Source organism: Peromyscus californicus, unplaced genomic scaffold (assembly GCF_007827085.1).
Source record: "Peromyscus californicus insignis strain IS unplaced genomic scaffold, ASM782708v3 Scaffold_14__1_contigs__length_90479793_seg_2, whole genome shotgun sequence".
Classification (NCBI taxonomy): Eukaryota; Metazoa; Chordata; class Mammalia; order Rodentia; family Cricetidae; genus Peromyscus; species Peromyscus californicus.
In genome coordinates, this window is record NW_026294436.1 from 40533492 (window position 1) to 40556659 (window position 23168).

At 52.9% G+C, this 23168-nt stretch overlaps 2 protein-coding genes across 5 annotated transcripts in view; one reads left to right on the plus strand and one right to left on the minus strand.

Annotated features, from left to right (window-relative positions):
- The window catches only part of Stx6 (syntaxin 6), a 47060-nt gene extending 40217 nt beyond the window's left edge, over positions 1-6843 (plus strand). Inside the window, exon 8 of the mRNA XM_052737235.1 lies at positions 904-6843. Coding sequence (XP_052593195.1) covers positions 904-980 — 77 coding nt within the window. The 3' untranslated portion in view covers positions 981-6843. The remainder of the gene's footprint in view (positions 1-903) is intronic.
- A 7149-nt stretch (positions 6844-13992) lies between these two features.
- Kiaa1614 (KIAA1614 ortholog) overlaps positions 13993-23168 on the minus strand; it is a 37493-nt gene continuing 28317 nt past the window's right edge. For all 4 annotated transcript variants that reach the window (XM_052737238.1, XM_052737241.1, XM_052737237.1 and 1 more), the window contains 4 exons: positions 22340-22586; positions 19667-19794; positions 18756-18940; positions 13993-15276 (listed from right to left, as the gene is read on the minus strand). In XM_052737238.1, coding sequence (XP_052593198.1) covers positions 15083-15276; positions 18756-18940; positions 19667-19794; positions 22340-22586 — 754 coding nt within the window. In that variant the 3' untranslated portion in view covers positions 13993-15082. The remainder of the gene's footprint in view (positions 15277-18755; positions 18941-19666; positions 19795-22339; positions 22587-23168) is intronic.

Here is a 23168-nt window from a genome sequence, read left to right on the forward strand (position 1 = left end):
ATCCTCCTGTTTCAGCCTTCCTAGTGCTGACTTAACAGCATGCCCAGCATGCCTAGCTCCTTAGTAACATTCTTTGTATCCTCCACTGGGACTTGCCAGTGGAGGTGCCACTTGCATGGTCCACCTCTCCAAGTTCCTTATGTGTCCTAATGATGATGGTGTCTCAGCGTCTCAAGCTTGGGCCCTGCCAGCATGTGGTATAGTTGTTATTAAACCCTCACAAGGGCCTGGTGGGGCAGCTGGTATAGCCCACCAGCATGGTGGGCTGCAGCAGGCAGCCCTGTCCTTCTATGTTGGCGAGGGCTTCCTGCTCCCACCTGTACAGAGGAAGTCCAGCCTCTGTATCCTGTGCCAGTTGTTCACAAGCGTTGGCAGGGCTGAAGGTTACAGAAGACACTGGCTTTCATTCACAGATACACTGTGTAGGCCATTTGAACACACTGACTGGTTGAGGAATCTTACCTGACTAGGTGTGGTACGGAGTTTCTCGTTCTCTGTCGTGGGTGCTTGCGGTCTCTGCTGTCATTTCCTCAAGTGACAACAGTGGCTTTCACCCCTTTCCGCTCTCTCACGCCCTCACTGATAGAGAGCGTGTGCACTGCTGAGTTACATTTCTTGGGGAGACTCTGTGGCAGCAGCAGGTGGGCTTTGTCTGCCACACTAGTGCCAGCAGCCTTCACCGTGCCCAGACTGCCGCCGGCAGAGAGCCATGGGCCGTGGCCTTCAGCTAAGGCCTGGACTCAGGGCCTGCACTTAGTGGCAGAGTTGGAGATGAAGTGCAGCCCTCAGGCAGAGCAGCAGCGGAGCTGCTCTGCTCCTCCTCTGCTAGCGATGTTTGAGAACCTGCGTCCCCGGGAGGGAGTGTCTCACCCGGGAGGGTCACCTCTGTGTCCTGCCTTCCAGATCGGCGCCAGTGGTGTGCCATAGCCATCCTCTGCGCAATCCTGTTGGTCGTGCTGATCCTCTTCCTGGTGCTGTGATGTCGGCCCTCCTCAGGCCTTTCTGCACTCGGACCCAGGGGAGAGGAGGAAGAAGCACTCCGCCACTCACGTTCCTCTCCCCACACACCTCTGCCCCTTCCTCTGTGTGACTCCACCACCGAGACAGCCTCTCTCCAGCGCTGGAGGGGCAAGGGTGGAAGAGGGAAGAGGTGACCGCACTCCCGGCTGGAGAGGAGACGCCCCGCTGCCCGGTGGTTCTGAGGACAGCTCGCCACTGCTTGGCCTTCCTGGCCTCGCTCCTTGAGGAAGGCTGAGTCCCCAGAAGAAAGGACAGCCCCACCTACTCTGTCGCTCATCCTCTGCCCTCTGGCAGCCTTCCTTCTGCTCAGACCCTCTCCCTGCTTAGATGGGTGGGTGCCGCTGCCCCTTCAAAAGACGCCTGGCAAGGACGAGGGCGTTTGGGGATGGACGTTTCCCACTGCTGTTGTATTTCTTAGCCCCTGAGAGCTGGCCGTTGATGAGGACGCAAGGCTCAGAAACACTTTGTGACAGAAATGCAGTGTTTCATTTTGCTGGGTAAGAGCTGAGATGAAATTGCTTTTCCAGATGTGTTTGTGGCAGGGCTAAGTCCCTGGAGGGTTGGGGGTGCTGACGACAAATGGCTGTAATGGACAGGAGCAGTTGAGGGCAGCAGCCCCTGTGTTGGTGCAGCTTAATGAGAGGCTGGCAATGTCTCCAGAGGCCAGGCCGGACCTGCTGACCGTCTGTCCCAGGGATTTCTCCCCAGAGGTGCGGGGGCATTGTGAGTGCCCCTCCACACAGCGTTGAACAGCCTAGCAGTTCTCAGTTGGTGGGACATGCCTTCTCCTCAGCTGCCTTTACTCCAGTGGCACTCAGAGTGAGGTGGAGGGCTCAGACATTTATTACATTTATGTAGACACTGTCCTGATGCAAAAAGACTGCTTCTGAACCAGACGTCCCTTACTCTGTGAGTAATAGCGTGGGTGGGTAAGAGAACTTGATACTTGGTTCTCTAAGAAGCACCTTGACGCCATCGTGCATTTGACTAGCCAGCCAGTCCAGCTCCACTGACAGATGGTGGATTGGGTTGAAGAAACAGAAGTGATGACACTAAGCTTCAGGCTTCAGGTGACGTTTTAGACACTTCAGATGTACGCGCATGTAGAGGATTTTATAACATCCCTCCCTGATGCATACATAACCTGGTGTTAGAGTTGCTGTCAGGCCCAGAGCCGGCCTTTCACCAAGGAGCTGCCGCTCGGTCGTCTCTGTGCTGCCAAGAGCGGCATCTGGACAGACTTTGACCTTTGACCTCCCTTGCTTTGCCTTTCTGTGCATTCCTTAGCACGCCAACTTAAAAAAAATATCCTGGGTTGTTCATATTCTTTGGGATTTTGATTTTTGGATCCCTTTTGGTTTTGTTATTCCCAGTGATGTGCTTGCCCAGCTAACTTTTAAATTGCACTTTTAAATAAACATTTGTAACAGTTTGTACAAGAAGGCTATTTTAACTCGTTTAGGATTATGATAGGTAAGGAATCTACCTGTTGGTGAAAGCTAAAAGATTTGTAAAACCAAGAGGGTCGTCAGCACCATGTTTACATCCAGCTCTGGTGTTTGATAGAGAGACGTTATTTCTTTTCAGATTAGGGGAAAATGTGAATATTACAAAGGGCTTCAATGTAGGCTTCTGTGTTATTTATATTTCACGGAATTTTAAGGTTTTGAATAGTCTTCTGTGAACTTAGACCATGGATAGTCCTTAGATTTGCATTAAAAGATAGAAGCCTTTTGTTAAAAATCAATGTGGGCCTTGTCTGAGTACTGTAACCCACACTCCACATTACAAAGCCGTGAGCAGTCAAAGAATTAAAATTACCCTGCTTAAAGCCATGTTCTTCTGCTCTTAGAAGAGTGTCAGACCCATTCAGAAATGTCCACTCTTTAGGAAGATTCCCCATCAGTTCAGGGATGAAGTTCCGTGATTCGGGGCTTAGTTTGGTTGGCTCTACTTTGGACTGGCGTGTTGACCTCACTGGTTTATTTGCTGAACAGTGCTGTAGACCTGAAACAGGCTGGAGCTGAGCGTGGAGTATGTAGAAAGAAGGTCAACTTGATATGCAGGTCTTCCCTTCCTGGGCCACATCCTCCCACAGCAGCTGACTTAGTCCAGGCCCATCCTTTAGTGCCCGGGCAGTCACTGCAGAGCCAGGGCTCCTGTGAAATTGTGGCAAAGAGAGCAAGGACATAGCTTTCTTTCTTCGTGACCCAGAGAGCCGAAGGGTTCTTCCAGCATGTGTCCTCGAACAGGGAAGTGGGCAGCAGGGTGCCCACACTGCTCAGGAGTGTCTCTTGCAGATGCCCCCCACTCCCCAGCCTTCTGCACGTGGTCTTTCATCCATCACGTTTAAAGAACTGGCAGAATATGCTGGATAACAGAGAGAGCTCAGTGTGTTTACTGGTGTTTACTTTACTTTAACTGATTGGGGGTGAGATGGAGGATGATCCATTGAGAGCATTTGCCAGAGTGCAGACCCAACTGGAAAACCAGGATACCTTTAGTTCTCAGCCCACGTTTCAGGTCCTGTCTTTGTTGGGAAATCACAATGCTATCTATGCTCTGGACTGGGAGGCAAAGGGAATTGTCGTGTATGTCTGAGCATGCGTGTTGTATTTTCTTCCATTTCAGAATTCACGCTAGAGCTGAAGCAGGGAAATTTGGTAACTTGCCCATTATTCTCTGCTTTTAGCCAGAGTTAAACAGACTGGTGGGTCTGGTAGCCAACAACTTGGCAACTCCCATGCCTTCTCACCTCGTGCGAATAAGGGCTGTGAAGAGAAATCCAGTCTGATCCAGCAGGAGTCTGTCTCCATCGAGTGTTTTACCTTCTGTAAGGGAAGGTGCTGCAGCCAAGGTTTTCCCTTTGGAAATTTTTCTGCCCACAGAGGGAGACCAGAGGGGCATTCGTAGCGTCTGCAGATCCGGAGCTCCAGGGAGGAATGAGTTCACCTCTGTGGACTCAGTGAGGTTTGGCTTCACCCTAGGCCACAAGGTGAATTTGTCAGCAGAGCAGGCATGGAGGGTCTGGAAAGTGGGGTGTCAGATGGGGAGTATGGAACCTGTCACTCCCCTCTGCCTTTCTCTCGATGAATAGCCTTCTCTCCCCAATGGTAGGAATGACGGGTTTCTGTTTATTTTTCTAAAGTGTACTTTGTCCGTCAAAACCAGAATTCCCAAATGTATCAGCTCTCCATCGCTGGGCCTGCCCCCCACAGTCACTTCCTGAAGAGAAGACACACTAACAAGAGGCCTTCCTAGGCCACTGGAGACCCAGCCATACGATCCTCTCTGGACCCTCGCTTCCGAGGGGGCGTGGTAAGACACGAGGTGGTCCGTCTGAAATGTCCAGCTGTCTGTACTCAACTCCCAACCTCCAAAATCCATGCTGAGCCTGAAGGTGGTCTCACCCTTGAGAGTACAGCAGTGGGGACTGGTGAAATGGTGAGGGCACCTGCTGCCAAGCCAGGCGACCTGGCTTTGACCCCAGAACCCACCTGGTGGGAGGAGAGAGCCGACTCCCACAGGTTGTCTTCTGACCTCTACATCCGTGCTACGTTGTGGGTGTGCGCACGTGCACAATAAATAGGTACATAAACGGACACTGTTTTAAAAGGAAAAAAGATGACAGTGGTCTGTTGTATATGAATGTGGATGCCGCTGTCATCCACTTCTTACTAAAGCTCACTGGGCAGCTTTGCTCTCTGGTTTTGAATCCAGGAAAGTGTGAGTTGGGAGTGAAAGAGCTCCTGTGTCCTGAGCAGCAGGGCTGCGACCCAGGACAAAATGAAGCTGTGAAAGAGCCACCTCTGCCATACCGTCTTCACTTTCGACTGTGGGACAGGAGGCAGGGTGCCATCGGAAGATGAAGAGCCATTGCCGCAGGGCTTAGCCATTGGGAGCCCGGGGCCTTTTAGGACAAGTCAAGGCACTGTAGGCTGGCCTTGGTAACAAACTCAGACCAATGTTAACTTGTACTCAACTCCTCGCCATGGTGTGTTTTGCCTTGGGACAAACGCTGAAGCCAAGCGTTGCATCGTGCCTGTTCAGGTGGCTGCTGGCTGGCTGCATTTGGAGGTTCTCCATATGTCACAGTCAGCTGTCAGGGCAGGGTGAGAAAGGAGGAGAAAAGCCCGTGTGCGTGCGTGCGTGCGCATGTGTGCACATGCATGCCTGTGTCCCTGATGTCAGCTAACATGTTGGTGCTATTCTTCTGACCTAAATCTGGAAATGCTCTTCCCCTAGCTGTGCATACTAGCTGCTCAGGTACCCACTGCTGGGGTTTCACAGGAACATTTCATGGACCTGGTTTGCCAACTGCAGCCAGAGCTTTATGAGAAAGTGTATTTTGCAGTTTGTTTTCTTATGGTAATGAATTATCTACTGAAAGGCCACTTGGTCCTCGGGGGCTGTTAGAAATAAGACCACCCAGCTTCAGTGTTTGCTGACCAGATATCTGGGCCCTGCCCCCTTGCCCTGATGGAAGCCAACCCCCAACTCCACCTCCACCCCACACCCCACCCCTCCATCTAAGCTTTCATGAGCCTTGGGGTGGGACCAAGAGCAGACTTTTCATTCCAGCTCTGCTGAATGTAGATTCAGCTGGAATCAATTTGTGAACAGCAAGTGTGACCCTGAAGCTGAGCTCTGTCCCGGGAGAAGCAGGTGTCTTTATTCCCCGGGAAAGCAGAGTGCTTGTGCCCTGGTCGTCTTGGGTGAGGGCAGCCAGCGTCCTCTGATGAGACTTCGGAGTTGCTTTTTTATTTTGTTCTGCTTTTTTCTCTTTTTGCTGTTGGCATGGCTTGGGATTGAACCCAGGACCTCGCATATCCACCGAGTCACATCCCAGCTTTGGAAAGTGTTTTTGGCTCCCTCTGACTTTTTCCTAATTGGCCCTGGCTGGGCTCAGCCCTCATCATGCGAGCAGCTATGAGGGCCATCTAGGAAAAAGCCAAAGGAACCCTGTAGATGATGGTAGCTTTGAGTTTTACAAGTGGAAGTAGCTTCCCCGGCTCACTGTAATCAGAGATTGGTACCATTCAGAACTAGAATGTGTGAGTGACAAAATAGTGGGGTATAAACCCTTATATATTTTTCCAAGGATAATAGCTTTACTGGGTTTTAACTTTACATAATAGGATGTACACGGTGGTATGGGGTCAGGATCAGAACTTTACCTGGTATTGTCCAGGTTGTGCTTCCCTACAACATGGTAAGAGGGAGCCAGATCCCTAGGACTAGAGTTTTGTCTCCTCTGCCACAGGTAGATTTATGTGGTGGCTCTCCCCGATTCAGAAGCTTGTTAGAGCCGGGCAGTGGTGGCACATGTCTTTAATCCCAGCACTTGGGAGGCAGAGGCAGTTGGATCTCTGTGAGTTTGTGGCCTGCCTGGTCTACAGAGTGAGTTCCAGGACAGCTAGAGAAGCTTTGTCTCAAAAAACAAAACAAAAGAGCTTATTAGAGGTGCATTTTCTGTGGATCATTAGGTCTGGAGATGAGGCCGGCACCGTTCCCCCCACCCCACCCCACCCCAGGCTCCAGTGTATGCATTGAGGACCATTGCTGGTGCATTGTGGACCTCTATCTACAGGGAAACATTCCTCAAAGAATCATCCCTGCTTTGATAATCCTTTGGTAATCCTACATTTTGATGACATCACACACTTGAAAACTTGTAAAACATACTTGTGTAAAATAACGAGCCACCCCTAACAGGATGTTTTTATTCTTGAAGTCCGTTGCTCACATTCATACTTCTGCTCTTGAGGTGGCGTTGTAGCCATGTGAAAGAATTCTGTATTAAAGCGAGATGGAGAGACCAGAGCTTCGTCTGGAATGTTTCTTTCTGCTTTCTTTTTTTTAATGGAGGATTGAACTTAGGTCACCACCCATGCTAGACAAGTGCTCCACACACCCCCAGCCCCTCTTGTTCTTGTTTTTAGCCTTTTCCCACTTAGATGCAGGTTAAATGCACTCCTTCCCATCTGTGTAATTAATAGAACATGTGGAGGCTGGGGGCCCAGCTCGGTGGAGAAGAGCACTTACTGTGTAGACGTAAGGACCCGAGTTCACATTCTTCAGGACTCACATAGAAGCTGGGGATGGCTACTCATGTCTGTAGGTTATAGCTCCTGTCTGTAGCTTCAGTATTGGGGTCAGATGGAGATAAGAGGATCGCTGCGGCTTGCTGGCCAACACAACTGAAAAAAAAAAACAAAAAACCAGTAAACTCTAAACTCAGTGAGAGACCCTGTCTAGAGGAGCTAAAGGAGACCGACGGGGGGAGGGGCACCTGAAGACCTCCTCTGCCCTCTGTACACACATACTGCAGCACACACACACACACACACACACACACACACACACACACACACACACTTTAAAATTACTAACATATGAAGGAAGCTATTTGCAGTTGATCCCTGCTGGGTATAAGGGGAAAATCATTTTTCTTCTATGGAGTATCAATGTGTATATCATCCTCCAAGGTAGGCCCTATGCCCAGGAGTAGTTGGCCAACACAAAATGGACTCCATGTTGTTTTGTGTGTGTGTGTGTGTTTTTTTTTTGTTTTTTTTTTTTAGATTTTATTTATTATGTATACAGTGTCCCACCTGCATATATGCCTGCAGGCCAGAAGAGGGCACTGGATCTCATTATAGATGGTTGGGAGCCACATGTGGCTGCTGGGACTTGAACTCAGGACCTCTGGAAGAGCAGCCAGAGGTCTTAACCTCTGAGCCATCTCTCTCTCTTGCTCATTTTGTGTGATTCTTGTTTTGATAATTTTTTTTGCCTTACTGTTTTATTTTTCCTTCCTCTTTTTAGTTTGTTTTTTTTTTTTCTTCTTTTTTTTGAGTGAGAGAGAACATGAAGTTGGTAGGGAGGGAGGTGGGGGAGATCTGGGAGGAATTGGGGGAGGGGAAGTGTATGATCAAAATAAATGAAAAAAATTTAAATAAAAATTTAAAAATACTGACCTAGACATTTGCTTGGAACAGAGCCAGCTGACACAGCTGCTGGAAGGTCAGGATTCTGAGCTGTGGGAGCTAAAGATGTCGTGACCTTGGTGGAGAGCTTGCCTAGCATGCACAAAACCCACGGTTCAATCCCTAGCACCGCATAGAACCAGATGTGGTACAGATGTGCCTGCCTGTGACCCCAGCATATAGGAAGGTGGAGCAGAAGGACCAGAATTTCAATCCTCCTGCCTCAGCTCCCTAAGTAGCTGGGATTACAGGCCTCCACCTGCAGACTGCAGGAAGCAACTAAGAAATGCACCAGCATGGGGCTGGAGAGAAGGCTCAGTGAGAGCAGTGAGAGCACTTGCTCTTGCAGAGACCTGTGTTCTCTTCCCAGCAGCCACATGGCGGGCGGCTCACGACTGCTCATAACTCCATTTTCAGGGGCTCTGACCTCTTGGGCACCAGGCATGCCCAGGGTGCATTCATACATACATGCAGGCACTCACATAGATACATAAAATACATCCTTTTTTGTTTGGTTGGTTTTGTTTTGTTTTCTTGACAGGACAGGGTTTCACAGTGTAGCCCGGGCCATCTCACTCACTCTGTAGACCAGGGTCGCCTCGAACTCACAGAGATCCACCTGCTTCTGCCTCCTTCCTGAATACTGGGATTAAAGGCATGTGCCACCACCTCCTGGCACACAAAATAAATCTTAAAAAGGGAATTAACCACCAGTCTAGTGTCAAGGTCTATAGTTCCCAGCTATTGTAGAGGCCGAGGCACTTTAGTGAGGCCTTATCTCTCCCACCCCCACCCCGTCCCCCCCAAAAGAAAGAAGTATGAAATGGTATAGCGGTAAATAAAGGTGTTTGCCATCAAGCTTGAGGACCCAGATCCAGTCCTGGGAGCCCACATAGTGGAAGGAGAGGGCAGCTCTTCCAGGTTGCCCTCTGACCTTCACATGGGCGCCATGGCACATGCGTACCCACACACGTACAGTACCTCCAGTGCTGATGCTGGAACCAAGTCTGACTGGACCACAGGCCGTTGCTTTAGGGAAAAGCTGCCAGTCTGAGCTCAGTGATGGCAAACAGGTGTTCACTAAGCTGTCTCTAACCTGACTTCAACATGGATGCTGTTCCTCAGGAACCAGCCACCTTGGTTTTTAAATCAAGGTCTCCGTCTGGGGCTTGGTCAGCCAGCAGATTCCAGGACCCCTCCCACCTCTGCCTTCCCAGCCCTGCGATGACGAGCATCTGTCACCATAGCTGGCTTTTTAAAAACTGAGGGTACCGAGACTCGAACTCAGGTCCTCAGGCTTTATATGACACTCCACTGACAGCCACCTACCTCCCAGCCCCTAAAACACGGAACTCCTCAGTGCCTAGGGTGAAGTGTGGATGTCAGTCGCCTTGGTTTGACTGTGTCCCAGAGCCTTGACTACTGTTAAATCAGGAAATCTGATCAAGGCCAGGGCACGATTGCATAGGCCTGTAATCCCAGCCCCTCAGGAGGCTGAGGATTGCAGTGAATTCAAGACCAGCCTGGGACACCCAAAATAATAATTCTGGTCCAGGAGCTCAAGTCAGCCTCAGTGGTTGTGTTGGTTACTATGTCAACCTGACACACAAACTGGAGTTATCCAAAGGGAGGGAAACATAATGGAGAAAATGTCTCCATAAGATCTGGCTGGTGGACATTTTTCTTAATTAGTTATTGGTGGGGGAAGGCCCAGCCCATTGTGGGTGGTGCCATCCCTGGGCTGGTAGTCCTGGGTTCTATAAGAGCAGGCTGAGTAACCCATATGAGAAGTCAGTGAGCAGCACTCCTCCATGGCTTCTGCACCAGCTCCTGATTCCAGGATCCTGTTCTGTTTTCAGTTCTTGCCCTGACTTCCTTCAATGCTGAACAGCAATATGGAAGTAGAAGCCAAAAGCACCCTTTCTTCCCCAGCTTGCCTTTTGGTCCTGGTGTTTTCAGTGCAGCAATAGAAATCCTAAGACACTGGTATCTGGATCTTGTTTATAAGAAAACTGACCCCAGCTGCTTACAGTAGTAACCCAAGAAAACCTGGAGACTGATGTGTCCAGGAGGGCATCGGTGGCACCAGAGCTCCCAGCACATCCACATTTCCTCCAATTTAGCTCCAGAGCTGGGTGGAAGCTGCTGAACTTGGGGAATCATGGAGCTGAGGCTGGCCCTCCCCAGAAGCCTTTGTGGCCCCCAGGTGGGAACGGGCCTCCTGCCTTGGGTCTCTTGTAGCCCACGGCATGTTGATCTCCCTTATCTCATAGCTATACCTGACTCCGCTCCGGAGCTGTTGGCATCCCAAAGGGCAGAGCGGGCCTTGCCTTAGTGCCTGGCACCTGGCCAGAGCCCCAAGGGCAGCCCCACGCTGTGATAGAGGCCTGAGCCCAGATTGTAGAAGGACAAGACAAAGGCGGGCCTGGCAGGTGGCTGGGCATCCGCAGAACAGCCCCGGATACCCTCCAGGACTGGCCGGGCAGCTGTTGAGCCCTGGCTCCAGGGGCACAGTATCTGAGCCAGTCCCAGCAGCTCCCTTCCTCGGGCCCAGCACGGCAACCTGGCCAAACCCACAGCCTTTGCAAGCTGGGCAGAGCCTGCCAAGGAAGGCCATTGCCATTTGTGAGCAGGTGCTCTGGCTCCATAGGAAAGAGCGTTCGCAGAGCATGGTGGGAAGGGATCCGGGGGTGGAGGGCTTTTGAATAGCTCGAGAAAGAGCCTATGGATAGAAGAAATGGCTTGGGCAGGTGCACCAGGGCAGAGCAGTTGGCTGCCAGGTAAGTGCAAAGGATAATTCCACTGAAGAAAGTCACCGTCCAAAGTTCCTGGTCGCATGAACGTGAGAGTTAAAGGAAACTGTGCCAGCACGCAGTGTCATGGTTTGAAGCCCAGGACAGACGCTTCTCTAATCCTTGTAAAGGTTGCCAGGCAGCGGGGTGGAAGAGCAGTCCAGCAAAGGCCACAGAGAAGCAGAATGAGAGACTAAATGGATGTGTGGAGCTGGAGCCCAATGAAAAGGCACCCAGCAACCAAAGCTCTTGTCCCAAGTGCCCCCAGTGGGCAACCCCTGAGCCGCTGGGAAGGGCCTGGGAGCCCAGTTATGCCAGCACATCTGCTTCTAGGTCTCTGGCTTTACGGTGACTTGCGTCTAGAACCAAAGATGTCCTTCTCTAAAGACCATACCTGGATTTCATCAGTCCACCAACTCAAGCCAAGGTGGTCGGGAGCTTGTCATTGTCCTGTGGGAGGTACACTTTATTTTTCAGCCCTTCTCCCCAACACGTCCCCCTTTCAGTGTTTATTAGGGTCAGAAATACTGCCAGGGAATGCCATCTCTCCTGCAGGTGGTGGGAGGTTGGAGCTCATCTTCCTGAAGGACCTCAAAGCTGAAAGTGAGGTATAGCACCCCTGCCCTGTAAAGGTCAGCAGATCAAGGTGGCCCCACTCCCTGTCCCTGTACCCCCTAGCTAACTTCAAAATTTGAGCCATACCTCCTGTGGCTCCCCATCTTACTTAAGATCTGGGGACCCCGCGTGCATGTGCCCAATGCTCACCCCTGCACACACACACTTGTGCCCAGTGTATGTGGCCCGGCATTTGCCTTGGCTTCAGCCAGCAACCCCACCCCCAGCTGGGGCCCCCTCCCTCACCCTCCACTGCATTATCTTCAAGAGCAGGCCGACGTCTTCATCCAGGTCACTGCACACAAGGTTGTGATGTCCTCGGCCTGGCAGGAGCCGGCCCTCTGGGAGAACCTTCCTCAATGGCTGACAGCTAGCCTGTGGCCTGCCCAGACCCTTGGGGACACCTGCCCTGATGAACTTGCCCCTGACTGTTCTGTCTTAGCATCTGGCTGGCTGGCAGGGTGACAGCTACCTACTAGCCACAAGGCCTACAGCACATTTTCTCCTCTCCAAGGTGGACCCAGTACCCACGGTGCCTAGCGGCGGGAATCCCGCTCTCAGCTCCTGCCGGCTCCTCTGCAACCTTAGAGGCACACCTTAGGGGTCACCCAGTGTCCTCTTCCTGGCAGCAGACGCAAGGCTTGATTGATAACAGTGCCTTCTGAAGTCCTCTCCAACCTGCTACCCACAGCCCCTCCGGAGACTGGCAGGTCTGAGGTCAAAGTCGGTGCTTGTCCTGTGGTCTCCAACATCAGCCGCCATCTGTGAGCTTAAGGGACACAGGCTCTTCAGGGGAAAGCCCCGTCTCTGCACAGGGCGGGTATTTTTAATGCCTTGCTCTCGCTGCAAGTGCCCATTCACTTCACAAAACCCGGCTTGAGAGCTTCATTTCCCTTCTCGTCAGTCCCCTGGCTCTGCACCAGGCCGCCCCGTGTCAGGCTCTCGGCGGCACGGCCTGGGCAGCGCGGTGCTCATGCTCCTCCTTGTACTGTGCGTTGGTGGAGTCTTCCTCATTTTCCCCTGCCCCTCTGGCCTGCACCGGACCTGGCTTATGGCAGTTAATTAACTAAGTTCTGGAAGGTTCTGACGGCACAGTATTTGCAGAAGGGCTGGACCAGGCCTTCTAGGTCAGCAGCTCTCTAGGTCAAGCAGGTGCTGGAGATCGGTGGAGATGCTGGAGAACGCAGCCCCTCCCCCCATGTACACGGGTCAGGGACACAGCATTGCTCTAGCGCAGGCAGGAGCCTCGGATCCTAGGTCAGAGGCTGGAGGGCCTCTATTACCTGCACGTTCCCTCTCACATCCGGGTTCTGCTCTCTTCGGGCACGAGGGGAAGGCTCGCGAGTGACAAGTGGGTCGCACACCAGGCAGACAGGGCTGCCATGCCAGACACCAGTACTGGCACTGAACTGGGCTTCCCGCCTCCGAAAGGACAGGAAGCAGGATGCTCCTGGTAGGACCCTTTTAAAGACTAAGTAAGATCCACAGGGCCTGGCCAGCACCTGCCAGGACGGCAGAAACTGCCCACGGCAGTCTTTTCCTCCTCTCCTAGCCCCAGGCCTCCACTGCGTTTCTCCAGAGGACAAGTGACCCTGCCATACAGAAAACAGGTGACCTTTGCTACTGATGCTTTTTCCAGGGTGAAGTTTTTCCTGCTGCAGCTCCAGGCCAGGAAATAGCCTCTAGGGGCTGCCAGGGTCCCCACAGCTGTGGTCTCCTGCTAGGGGGCGCTGTTTCTGCAGGGAAGGGATGTGGGGGGCGGATTTATCTCTGGGGTGCTCCAGTACCCTCTTTACACCCTGAAGTTTCATGCACTTGTTACACTGTCTCCAACCTGGGGTAGCCTTAGCCAACCTGTCCTGCACTCTTGGGGTTCTGAAACACTCCCCCACTCCTCTCCCTCTCTCCTCAGCCTCTGAGGCAGGAGCAGCAGGTTTTTAACTGATCTCTGCTGAGAAGGTCCCATCTCCTCACCTCACAGGCTGAGGCTACTGTCACCTCTCCACAGGCCCATACCTCCTTCAGTGTCCTCCTTGTCCTGTGAAAGCTGCCTGTGACACCCATGTCGTCAGCCCAATCTAGATGAAAGCTGCTTTGATTTTTATTTTTTTCATTTTATTTCATGTGCATTCATGTTTTGCCTGCATGTATGTCTGCGTGAAGGTGTTGGATCTTCTGAAACTGGAGTTCCAGGCAGTTAAGAGCTGCCGTGTGGGTGCCAGGAATTGAACCCAGGTCCTCTGGAAGAGCAGCCAGTGCTCTTAACCTCTGAGCCATCTCTCCAGCCCATTTTAACTATAGCTAGCACCATGGCAAGTTCAAAACTAGCAGGTAGCTGCCCACTCCACCCCTCCGCGAACGTTAGCTCTGTTTTTCCCATCCTCAGCCTTGCCAGGGCTCCTCTCCTGACTCAAGGACTACAGATCTTCTGCATCCTCCCTGGCCGTGACCCTACCCCTGCAGCCTCCCCACTTCCCCTCTGAACGCCCTCTGGCCATACCTGGACCCTTCTGCCCCCGCCCAGCCCCAGGCCTCTTAGGGCTGATAAAGGTCAAGAGAACACAGAATTCCACAACTCCAGTGGAAGCAGCTTCGGCTTTGTATTTTAATAATTTAAGTCTGACACCTGCCCGTGCATCTAGACCTGAACCCTCGGGCAGGCTCTAAGCTGAGCAGGCTGTGCCTAGGTGGGATGGCCAACCCAGTACACAGCCTCCCTGGCTGCTGCCCACCCACAGCTGCCACCAGGGAGGTCTGGACAGGAATCCTGCAGCTGGGGGACAGCCAGACACCAGCTGCAGCCCTGTCTCCGAGCTGGACAAGAGAACAAAGACCAGCCCCCCCTCCCCCCACCCCCGCCCCCAGGCCAGGCTAGGCTGCAACAACCGGTCTAGGCAGGGGTGGAGGCAAAGGGCTGGCTGGGCCGGCCTCCACTTCTGCACCCTTAGTACCACGGCCACACTTACTGAAAACAATGGCAGTGGTTTCGTTTTTTTGTTTTTTTGTTTTTTTTCCAACTTTGTGTTGATCAGAAAAACTTCCTAGAAATTCTTAACATTCTGGCTCCCAGAACCTCTCAGATGTTTACATACCCAGAAGGGGCTCAGAACTCTTAACAGGCCATCCTTCCCAGGGCTTGGTTTGGAATGTGCGCTCTTGGCTGTCTGCTGTACCAAGACACTGAACCCCCTCTGGATCAGGAGCAAAGGTGTAGTAGTCACATGGAAACCAGGCAAGCCACAGCTGAAAGAGACGGGCACAAGGCCAATGTGGCCACTTTGTCTCTGGTGTGCCGGGGGCTGGGGAGGCTTTTCAGTGAGTGTGACCAGGAGGTGAGGCCCAGCTCTCAGGGGACCAACCCAAGGATATAGTCAGTCACTCTCCTCTCCTTCCAACAAAGGGACACATCCTACCACTTCTGTCACGGAAGAAGACCATTATTTTCTTTCCCCAGATCTGCATAAATTAGTGGCCTTAACTGAAACATACACACAGGTTCTTCGTCTCTTCCTGCAGGTGCTGATCAGAACAGCTCTGCTACAACCTGATCTGTGAACCGTACTTTCCATCCACAAATTATCTCTGAATGGCGCATTTCCAGCCCCTTCTTCCCTGTGGGGTCAGGGCTTCTCAGGGAGTGTCGATGAGAGGAACAGTACTCCTGGGTCACTGGGGAACAGGCCTCTGTCTCAAGACACGAATTGACAAGCTCTCCACATGAGCCAGTAGCTCCTTGATGTGAGCCAAGCCCAGCCCAGCAACCTTGGCCCCGTTCACCTCCAGGATCTCATCCCCCACCCCAAGCAGCCCCGAGTACAGCTTGGCAGTATCCAGGTCAGCCATGGCCTGCACGTAGAGCCCTGCAAAGGAGAAGAGGAGAGGAGGTGAGAACTCACAGAGGGCAAAGTGACACACGCCCCTCACCACCGCCTGCATGGAAACATGTCATGTGGCCCTCTTCCCCGCCTCCCCAAGCATAACCTCATTCTCTGTAGCCTCTTTCCAAAGAGGAAAATCCATGCAAATGATGCTTAAAGACATCATTCATCTACAGTTAGTAAGACTAGACTGATCTTACCCTTTCTGATACTCAGCTTTTAGGGTAAAGAGGAGGTCCTCTTGACAATGAAGACCATCACATGCTGTATACCCTGCCTGTGTTGCTCAGGACTCATAAATAGATGGCCAAGGTGGGGGACAGTGTCACCAGAGTAATGGAAGTGGCTGAGAGCAAATCTGCTTCACAGTACTGTCCGGGGCTCGCCCTGGCCTCAGCCTCACTCACACAGTTCCTCGCTTGGGATTTCGGGCATCTGGGCCAAAGTCCAGGAGAAACAAACATTCTGCCCACAGTCATGGCTCACTCGCCTCTTTTTCTTGTACCCTTCCATCTCTACCACTCCAAGAGGCTCAGCCTGGCCAGCAGGATCATTCCTTGGGTTGTGAAATGTACAGATCAAGCCTATCGGGGACTTGTGGCTGGCTCTCAGGGAACCCATGTTGTGGGAGAGGCTGTGGGGGCTTAGGCTGACAAGGCAGGCCTCCAGGCGCGGCTCCCACAGCAGAGGAGTGTCTAGCTGAGACGCAGACATCTCTCAAGTTCTCTGTCAGCTGTCCCCATCAGTCAGGGTACACAGGCCAGTTCCTCTGGAGAAAGCTGGAGCCCACTACCATGTTGTGCTGTGTGAGCATAGACCCCGGCTGGAGGACAGCAGGGGACAGCCTTTGTGGGTGACTTTCCTGCAGCTCACAGTACAATGGGATTTGGGCCCAGCTGAGCACAGTCCTGACCCCTTCACCAGCTGGCTGTGAAACACAGCAACTGCCCACATGATAGCTTCTCCATGGCCCTTCCCTAGTCAGCTGCTTAGCACGAGCTAGGCAGGATGTCTGTTCTGGTGCCCCCATCTCCGGCTTGGAGCATCGTGGACTATGGAAAGTGGTACCTTAGCCCATAGACCAGAAAGAGCCCCTTCACTGAAGTCTCTGGGCCCCAGAGAGGCCAGGCTCTGAATACGGACTCTACAGCTCCTTCACCAAAGCACCTGAAAGTTTGTGGCCGTTGGCTGATCTGAGCTGCATGCACACTTCCTCTCCTGTCCCTTTCTGTGAGCCTTTCCAGTGAGGCTCGGTCTCTAAATGACCCAGTGTGTACCATCCTTTGGCAGATGGCTTTTCCACTGGGGCCCTGCCCTCCCCTTGATCTCCTTCCTCTGATGCCTGAACAGCTTATCTGCTGGGTCTACACACTGTCAGCATGGAGAGAGGGGGCCGCCCCTGCCTCCCCACATGAACCCACACGAGTGTTTGGTGTGCAGGAGGAGAGGCAGGTGGGGGGGTGGGGATGACAAAACCCAAAAGAATGTAGCCAACCCAGACCAGACACTGACGTCACTCCAGCCATTTTGGGGAGGCTTGGGGAGGCTTCCCAGCTGAAATCGTGACTGCGAGGCAACTCTGGCATTTATGGTCTGCTGGAGACAGCCTTTGTTAAGGATGTTAGATGCCTGTTGTAGCCAGTTAGAAGCAGAAGGCAGGGCCTGCTGTTCCCGTGGGTGTGGTGTCAAATGGGACACATGCTGGCATCCTGACTGATGCTTAGCAAGGAGCCAGAGCAGCCTCCAGCCATGGCTTCTCTGAGGTTCAGGGGAAGTGGCCCTCCGCAGCTAGAGGAGAGCCCATGGTGGAAACAGCAGCAGTCACCACACTCAGGGCCAAATACAGCCGCAAGAGTGGGACACCACCTGGACAGGACCATCCAAGTAAGGGACACAGAGACAGCCTGGATGGCACTGTCTGGTCCCCAAATGTCAGTTCCCTGTGTGCACTGACATCCGATCCTCCTTAGGTCCAGCCTGGGGGAGGCCCACCCCGTCCGTCCGTTCCCATTTCCAATCTCTCTCTCTCTCTCTCCCATCAAGAAGTTCAGGTCACACTAACTGTAAATCAGGCAGATTCAAGCCCCTGCTAACCTCCTCCACAGCCACCACAGTGCCACCTGATACTGTCTGTCTCCTGGACTGTGGAAATCAGTTTAGTGCCCATCCTCGTCTCATTGTGTATTCTCAACACAGCTGCTATCACCCCTCTGCTCTAAAACCTCTCCCAGTAGGTGGTTCCGGTCCTTCTCAGTGAGGACAGCACAGCCTGCAGCCTCTGGGCTCAGCTCTAGCCTGACCTCGTTTCCTAACAAACTCCATGGGCCCTTTAGGACTTTTGTACTTGAATCTCATCTCTCGACTCCAGAGGGCTCCCCCCTTCTCCTGTCCATCTCCACTGCCGCCATCTCACGCCACGCTACACAGCGCCTGCCATGCACATGTGCTTCCTGGTGCTTTTCACTATGTCACATTCTTCATACAGAAAACATGAAGGAAGCGCGTAGAGCTGGCCCAGCACCCTAGCTGGAGAGCATGCTCGTGAGGTCAGAGGTCTGTGTGCTCCATGTGGTGCTGTAACCCCAGGATCCACAGTACTTATGAGTAGGCACCTGAATATATATATATTCCTGAAAGATGCTGAGTGATGAACAAGAGGACAGGTGTAAGAACACGTGCTGTGTGCACACTCAGCAGAAGGAGGGCTTTCTCAGGTAACCAGCCTTGACCTAAGAGACACAAGAGCAGGACTAGCCCTCCTCAGCAGGGTCCAGGAGCACAAGCCCCTGGCTTTTCCAAAGTCACCCCTCCCCCCGCTTCCGCTGCCTGCCGTCAGCATACCTCCCCACCTTCCCCACTTAGCGTAGCCTGTGGATAGCTTTCAGGGTCTCTTGTACTCAAATGCATTCTGGACCACAGGCTTTGGCCTGGGCAAGTCAGGTTGCCACCCACGGAGGACTCGTGGATGTAGAGGGACCAAGAACTGGTCAGCATTCAGTGACAGTAGGATTGAATTAGGACACAGCAGGCAGCCTGGCCAGGTGCCTGCAGCCGGGATCCATCTGAACAAAGCCCTCAAGGAGCTGGTGAGGGAGGGCTGTGGACAGGATTGCAGACAGGCAGGCCCACTCCACATGCCCAGACACACCAGCAGCTGGAGGACGGGAACCGTTGAAATACATCAACCACATCAAAGGAATAGCCGAGAACTGGCAAGCACAGACAGTTTTCCTTTGCCTCTCTGGAAAAGCCTTGAGGACTCTGATTTCAAGATGTCACAGGACGGCAGGGGGACAGTCAAGTCTGCCAGTTCAACCCCCACAGCAGTAGGGGCCCCTGAGACCTGACATCCAGTCAGAGCTTCTGAAGGGACGAAGGGAGCCTTTCTCCACTGCTCAGCCAAAGCCTAGAAGGAACCTGGCCACACCCTGGGCACTTTGCCGAGGATCCCAAGGGCATACCTGAATCCCGACGGCCATTGCCGTAGGCCACACGGAAACCAAAGGTGCCCTCTGGGGGTCGTTGGAGCTGCAGCTGACTCGTGCCGTCTGGGAACACCTCCACCACACGGCCCACGGTGCGAGCCAGGCTAGGGGCACCCACGTCTTCCACACTGAGGGCATGATGGGGAAAGGCCTTGGCCGGCCTACAAGGAGACGAAAGACAGTAACGGTAAGGTCAGGCACCGGGGCGGCTCTTTGTTGGCCCTACAGGGACTGCACCTCTGACGTAGGAACCTGACTCTAGAGGTTGGGGCTTCCCTGACCCCGGCAAAATGAGCTCCCTAGGGTGGAGACAGGCACTTTCCACATGTGCTGCTCCTCAGGGCAAAGGGTTGAAACAAGGACTGTGGTTTCTAACATTTTCAGGAGGATGTGTCAGAGAATTAGAGGGAAGCTATAATTTTACACAGTGTTTTCAAGAGTTAGCCCACCCTCCCCAGCCCACAGTCCTTCCATGAAGCCCTGGGTGAAAGCTGAAAGGCAAGAGGACCTGGGCAGAGAGGTCAGGAACCAAGGGCCTCTTTCCTTTGGGGCTCTTGTCTCTGGGAGTTTAGAAGGATCTTTAGCTGCATTTCAAGAAACTGCACATTGACTTCAGGGTGTCACTGGACAGCCACGGGAGAGAGGCGTCAAGCTTCCCAGCAGCACCTTCCTGCAAACCTACACCTCTCAATGCTCACCCGCACAAGGCGAGGGCACCGAGGTGTCATTCTGAGACCTTAGCATCACTTCGGCTCTCTACACCCTGCCTCACTTCTCTTAAAGGGGCAGCCTGGCTCATGGCTGTGGTTCTGAGGGAAGAGAGGACTAAGTGTCTAGTTCCATGGGCCACTCTGACTTTGTCCTACAGGTCCTTGCGCCACACTCACCTGCTCGGTGTACTGGGGTCCCCTGACCCCTCCACCAGGTAGAGGCTGGACCGGTCTCCCTTGCCACCTAGCAGAGAATGGAGGTTCTGAAAGGAAGTTGCTTTCCGATGCTGGTGAGAGGGTGACACCTAGTGGGCAAGGGCCAATATTGCAGGTGAGAAAAGCGGCCTGGGAAAGGGTCAGCAACAGAGGATTTGCCAGGACCCCAAACCTGAAGCCACTCTGAGAAAGCATTGGTACGCGCTTTGGTCAGCACATCTGGATGCCTAGCAAGAGTCAGCAGAACAAGAGATGGGACTACACAGGCTCCAAAGCAGTAACTTAGCATTAGGCTAGCACTTTCTCACTATGAGAATCTACCCAGCACTCAGAGGCTGTGGCAGGAGGATCATGAGCTTAAGTCACATAGGAGACCTTGTCGAAAGGAAAGGGCCTGGGGGTGTGGCATACTTGATATAACACATCTTAGAGCAGAATGCTTCCAGCTGGGAGTGGGGGTGATTCTGGTACCCTGATAGCTCCAGGAGCTTGTAACCAGTTCCTTGAGTAGAGACATTCTGGTCCAGAAGGTATGGGGACAGAGGAGGAAGGAGCTGGTTCTTGAGTGAGGCTGTGAGCAGAGCTCTCCAGTTGAAAAGAGGGCACAGGTGCCCAAGCCAAAAAAAGACAGGATGAGAGGACATGGGGACATGAGAGAGGACATGGGGACATGGGAGAGGACATGGGGACATGGGAGAGGACATGGGGACATAAGAGAGGACATGGGGACGTGGGAGAGGGCCTGGTATGTGCTGGCGTGTGTTTGGTGAGGACGGATGCTCAGGCATTTGCACTTCTGGAAGAGACTGGTTCTTTCGGCTTCTTGAATTTTTCTTTTTCAGTTTTTTTGTTTGTTTTTGTTTTTTTGTTTTTGTTTTTGTTTTTCAAGACAGGGTTTCTCTGTGTAGCTTTGAGCCTTTCCTGGATCTCACTCTGTAGACCAGGCTGGCCTCGAACTCACAAAGATCTGCCTGCCTCTGCCTCCCGAGTGCTGGGATTAAAGGTGTGCGCCACCACCGCCCAGCTCTTTTTCAGTTTTTGAGTTTCTGTGCCATCCTTCCTGCCTGTCCCATCCTCTCTCACTTAGCCAGGCTGCTCTCCCCCTTCAGCCACTCAGCTTGCACTGCAGCCGGACCTCTGAGACACAGTGGCGTTGTTATTTCCCTTGAGGGGTTTCTGAAGAGAGAAACTCCAATGGCAATAAATGCAGGTGCCACAGCCCGTGGCTTGCAGCTCACGCCGGAGAAGTTGAGCTGGAGGCAGCTTCCAGGGTGCGCTTCCTCCCTTCTCGGCTCACCCTCCACTTCTTCTCCCCATCGCTACTCATCCAGCCAGCGGACCTCCACCCCTAGATACTGTCCTGACAAAAGCAGTCCATGAACTGCCATTCACCCTGCATTCTCCCCCTCCTCGGCCTTTGAAATGAAAGGCTCCCGTGCCATAGACCACGGCTCTCCTCCTTACTCTGCAGAGGAGGAGGTCAAGGGCAGAATAAACAGAATACCTACAAGCTCCTAGTACAGAGCAGGATTCCTGGTTGGGGCTCGTGTGCTGAGGGGATTTGCTAAGTACATGGAGAGGGAGATGCTTAGCTGGTGCCTTGTGTTCAATGTGAGCTGGATACACTAGACTAAATCCTGAGATACGTGTTGGGAATATAGACACCATACCCCAGGATGAGGAGAGAGACATGGAGGAGGGAAGCCCGGGCGGGAGGGCAGGGAGGGCAGGGAGCAGACGGCCCCTCGGCCTGTGGACTGTGATGACTTCCAAGAGAGACATGTCTGGAGTACTGAGGAAATAGCAGGTGTCAGCAGGGGAGACACACTGTGATCTGACTGTAGAGGGGAGAAAGGGTCTCCCCAGCGGAGGCTGAGAGTGTTCTGGAAGGGATGAGACAGAAAAGCAGACAGACCACAGAGCCTCTCACTGCACTAAGTGGTCTCAACTTTATCCCGAACATGATAAATGGACTGAAATGGATTCACTTGGGCGAGGGGCAGTTGGTACGGCCAGGTTCATGCATCCTCTGGAAGCCACATGAAGACCGGAACGGACAGGCCAGTCAAGTCTTAGTGTGCCAATACAGACTAAAATTAACTGTGTTTGCGAGCTGGAGAGGCGCCTCAGTGATTTTAAAAGCACTGGCTGCTCTGCCGGAGGACCCAGGATCAATCTCTAGCACCCACATGGCAGCTCATAACTGTTGACAACCCCAGTCCTGGGGACCTGATGCCCTCTTCTGGTTTCTGTGGGTACCAGGCATGCACATGGTGCACATACATACATGCAGGCAAAACACACACAGAAAATAATTTTTAAAAAAAGCAAGAAGAAATTGCGTTTGGACTAAAGGAGTCACTGTGGCCAAGGAGAAGTTTAAAGAAACCAGGCCATGAACTCTCCAGGAAGCAGACACAACAAATTCACGGGAGAGGGAGAAAGAGCACAGTGGGTGGCAGGTAGAAACCAGTTTTGAGAGGTGCTGCACACACAGCGGACACAGTCCTATGGGTCGGCCGTGAAGACACCAGCAGGTCCCCACTTTTGTGAGTTGGACAGGCAAGGACCCTTCATTCCAACAGATCACACTCCTGGGACCACACCCTACTGTCCAGGGCCCTGGGGACTCACCAGATGCAGGATTTGTAATGATGGGGCTCTCTTCACTTTGGAGGTACTGGTATGGGGAGCTGAGGGCTGCAGCTGTTCCACACTGTAGCTTCGGGATGTGCCAAGTCTGGGCCGGGGGGTGTGGCCCAGGGCCGAGAAGAGCTTTTTGAGCCCCAGGGTGGAGGTGATACTACTCCTTCTTTTCTTGTTCACATCAGAATGGGCAGATGAGGGTGGCTTGTGCCCTGCACTGGCCTCAGGCGATACTCTGAAACACAAGGGGGGCATAATGTGGATGGAGATGGCTGAGAGGCTGGCAAGAGCTGGCTGCATCCTGCATCCTAGGGCCCCACGGGTCCCAGATGGACCAGTGCCGATGTCCCCAGGGAGGAACTATCAGGCTGTAGCAAGGGGAGCCATGCAGACTCTGCCAGGTGCTGAGTGAAAGCAGCTTCTGGAGAGTCCAGGATAGCCCCTGCCATAGCACGCAGCCAGGAGTCCAGGATAGCCCCTGCCATAGCACATAGCCATGAGTCCAGGATAGCCCCTGCCATAGCACACAGCCATGAGTCCAGGAAAGCCCTGCTATAGCACACAGCCATGGATTCACAATTCACTCCACTCATTCGGGAAGTCTCACCAGTCTCCTACATGGCCTCAGCTAAGGGCGTATAGAAACTTATCAACGACAGAAATACATGAAGGAGAAAAGCCATTCACAGTGGTGTGTGGGGCAAAGCAGAGTGCGGCCAGGCACTTGTTTTAAGTTGTTTCCAGAGAGGGCTCTTTGGGAAGAAGACAATCTTTCTACCAAGGGCCAAGGAGAGGCAGGAGTCAGGCCATTATTAAT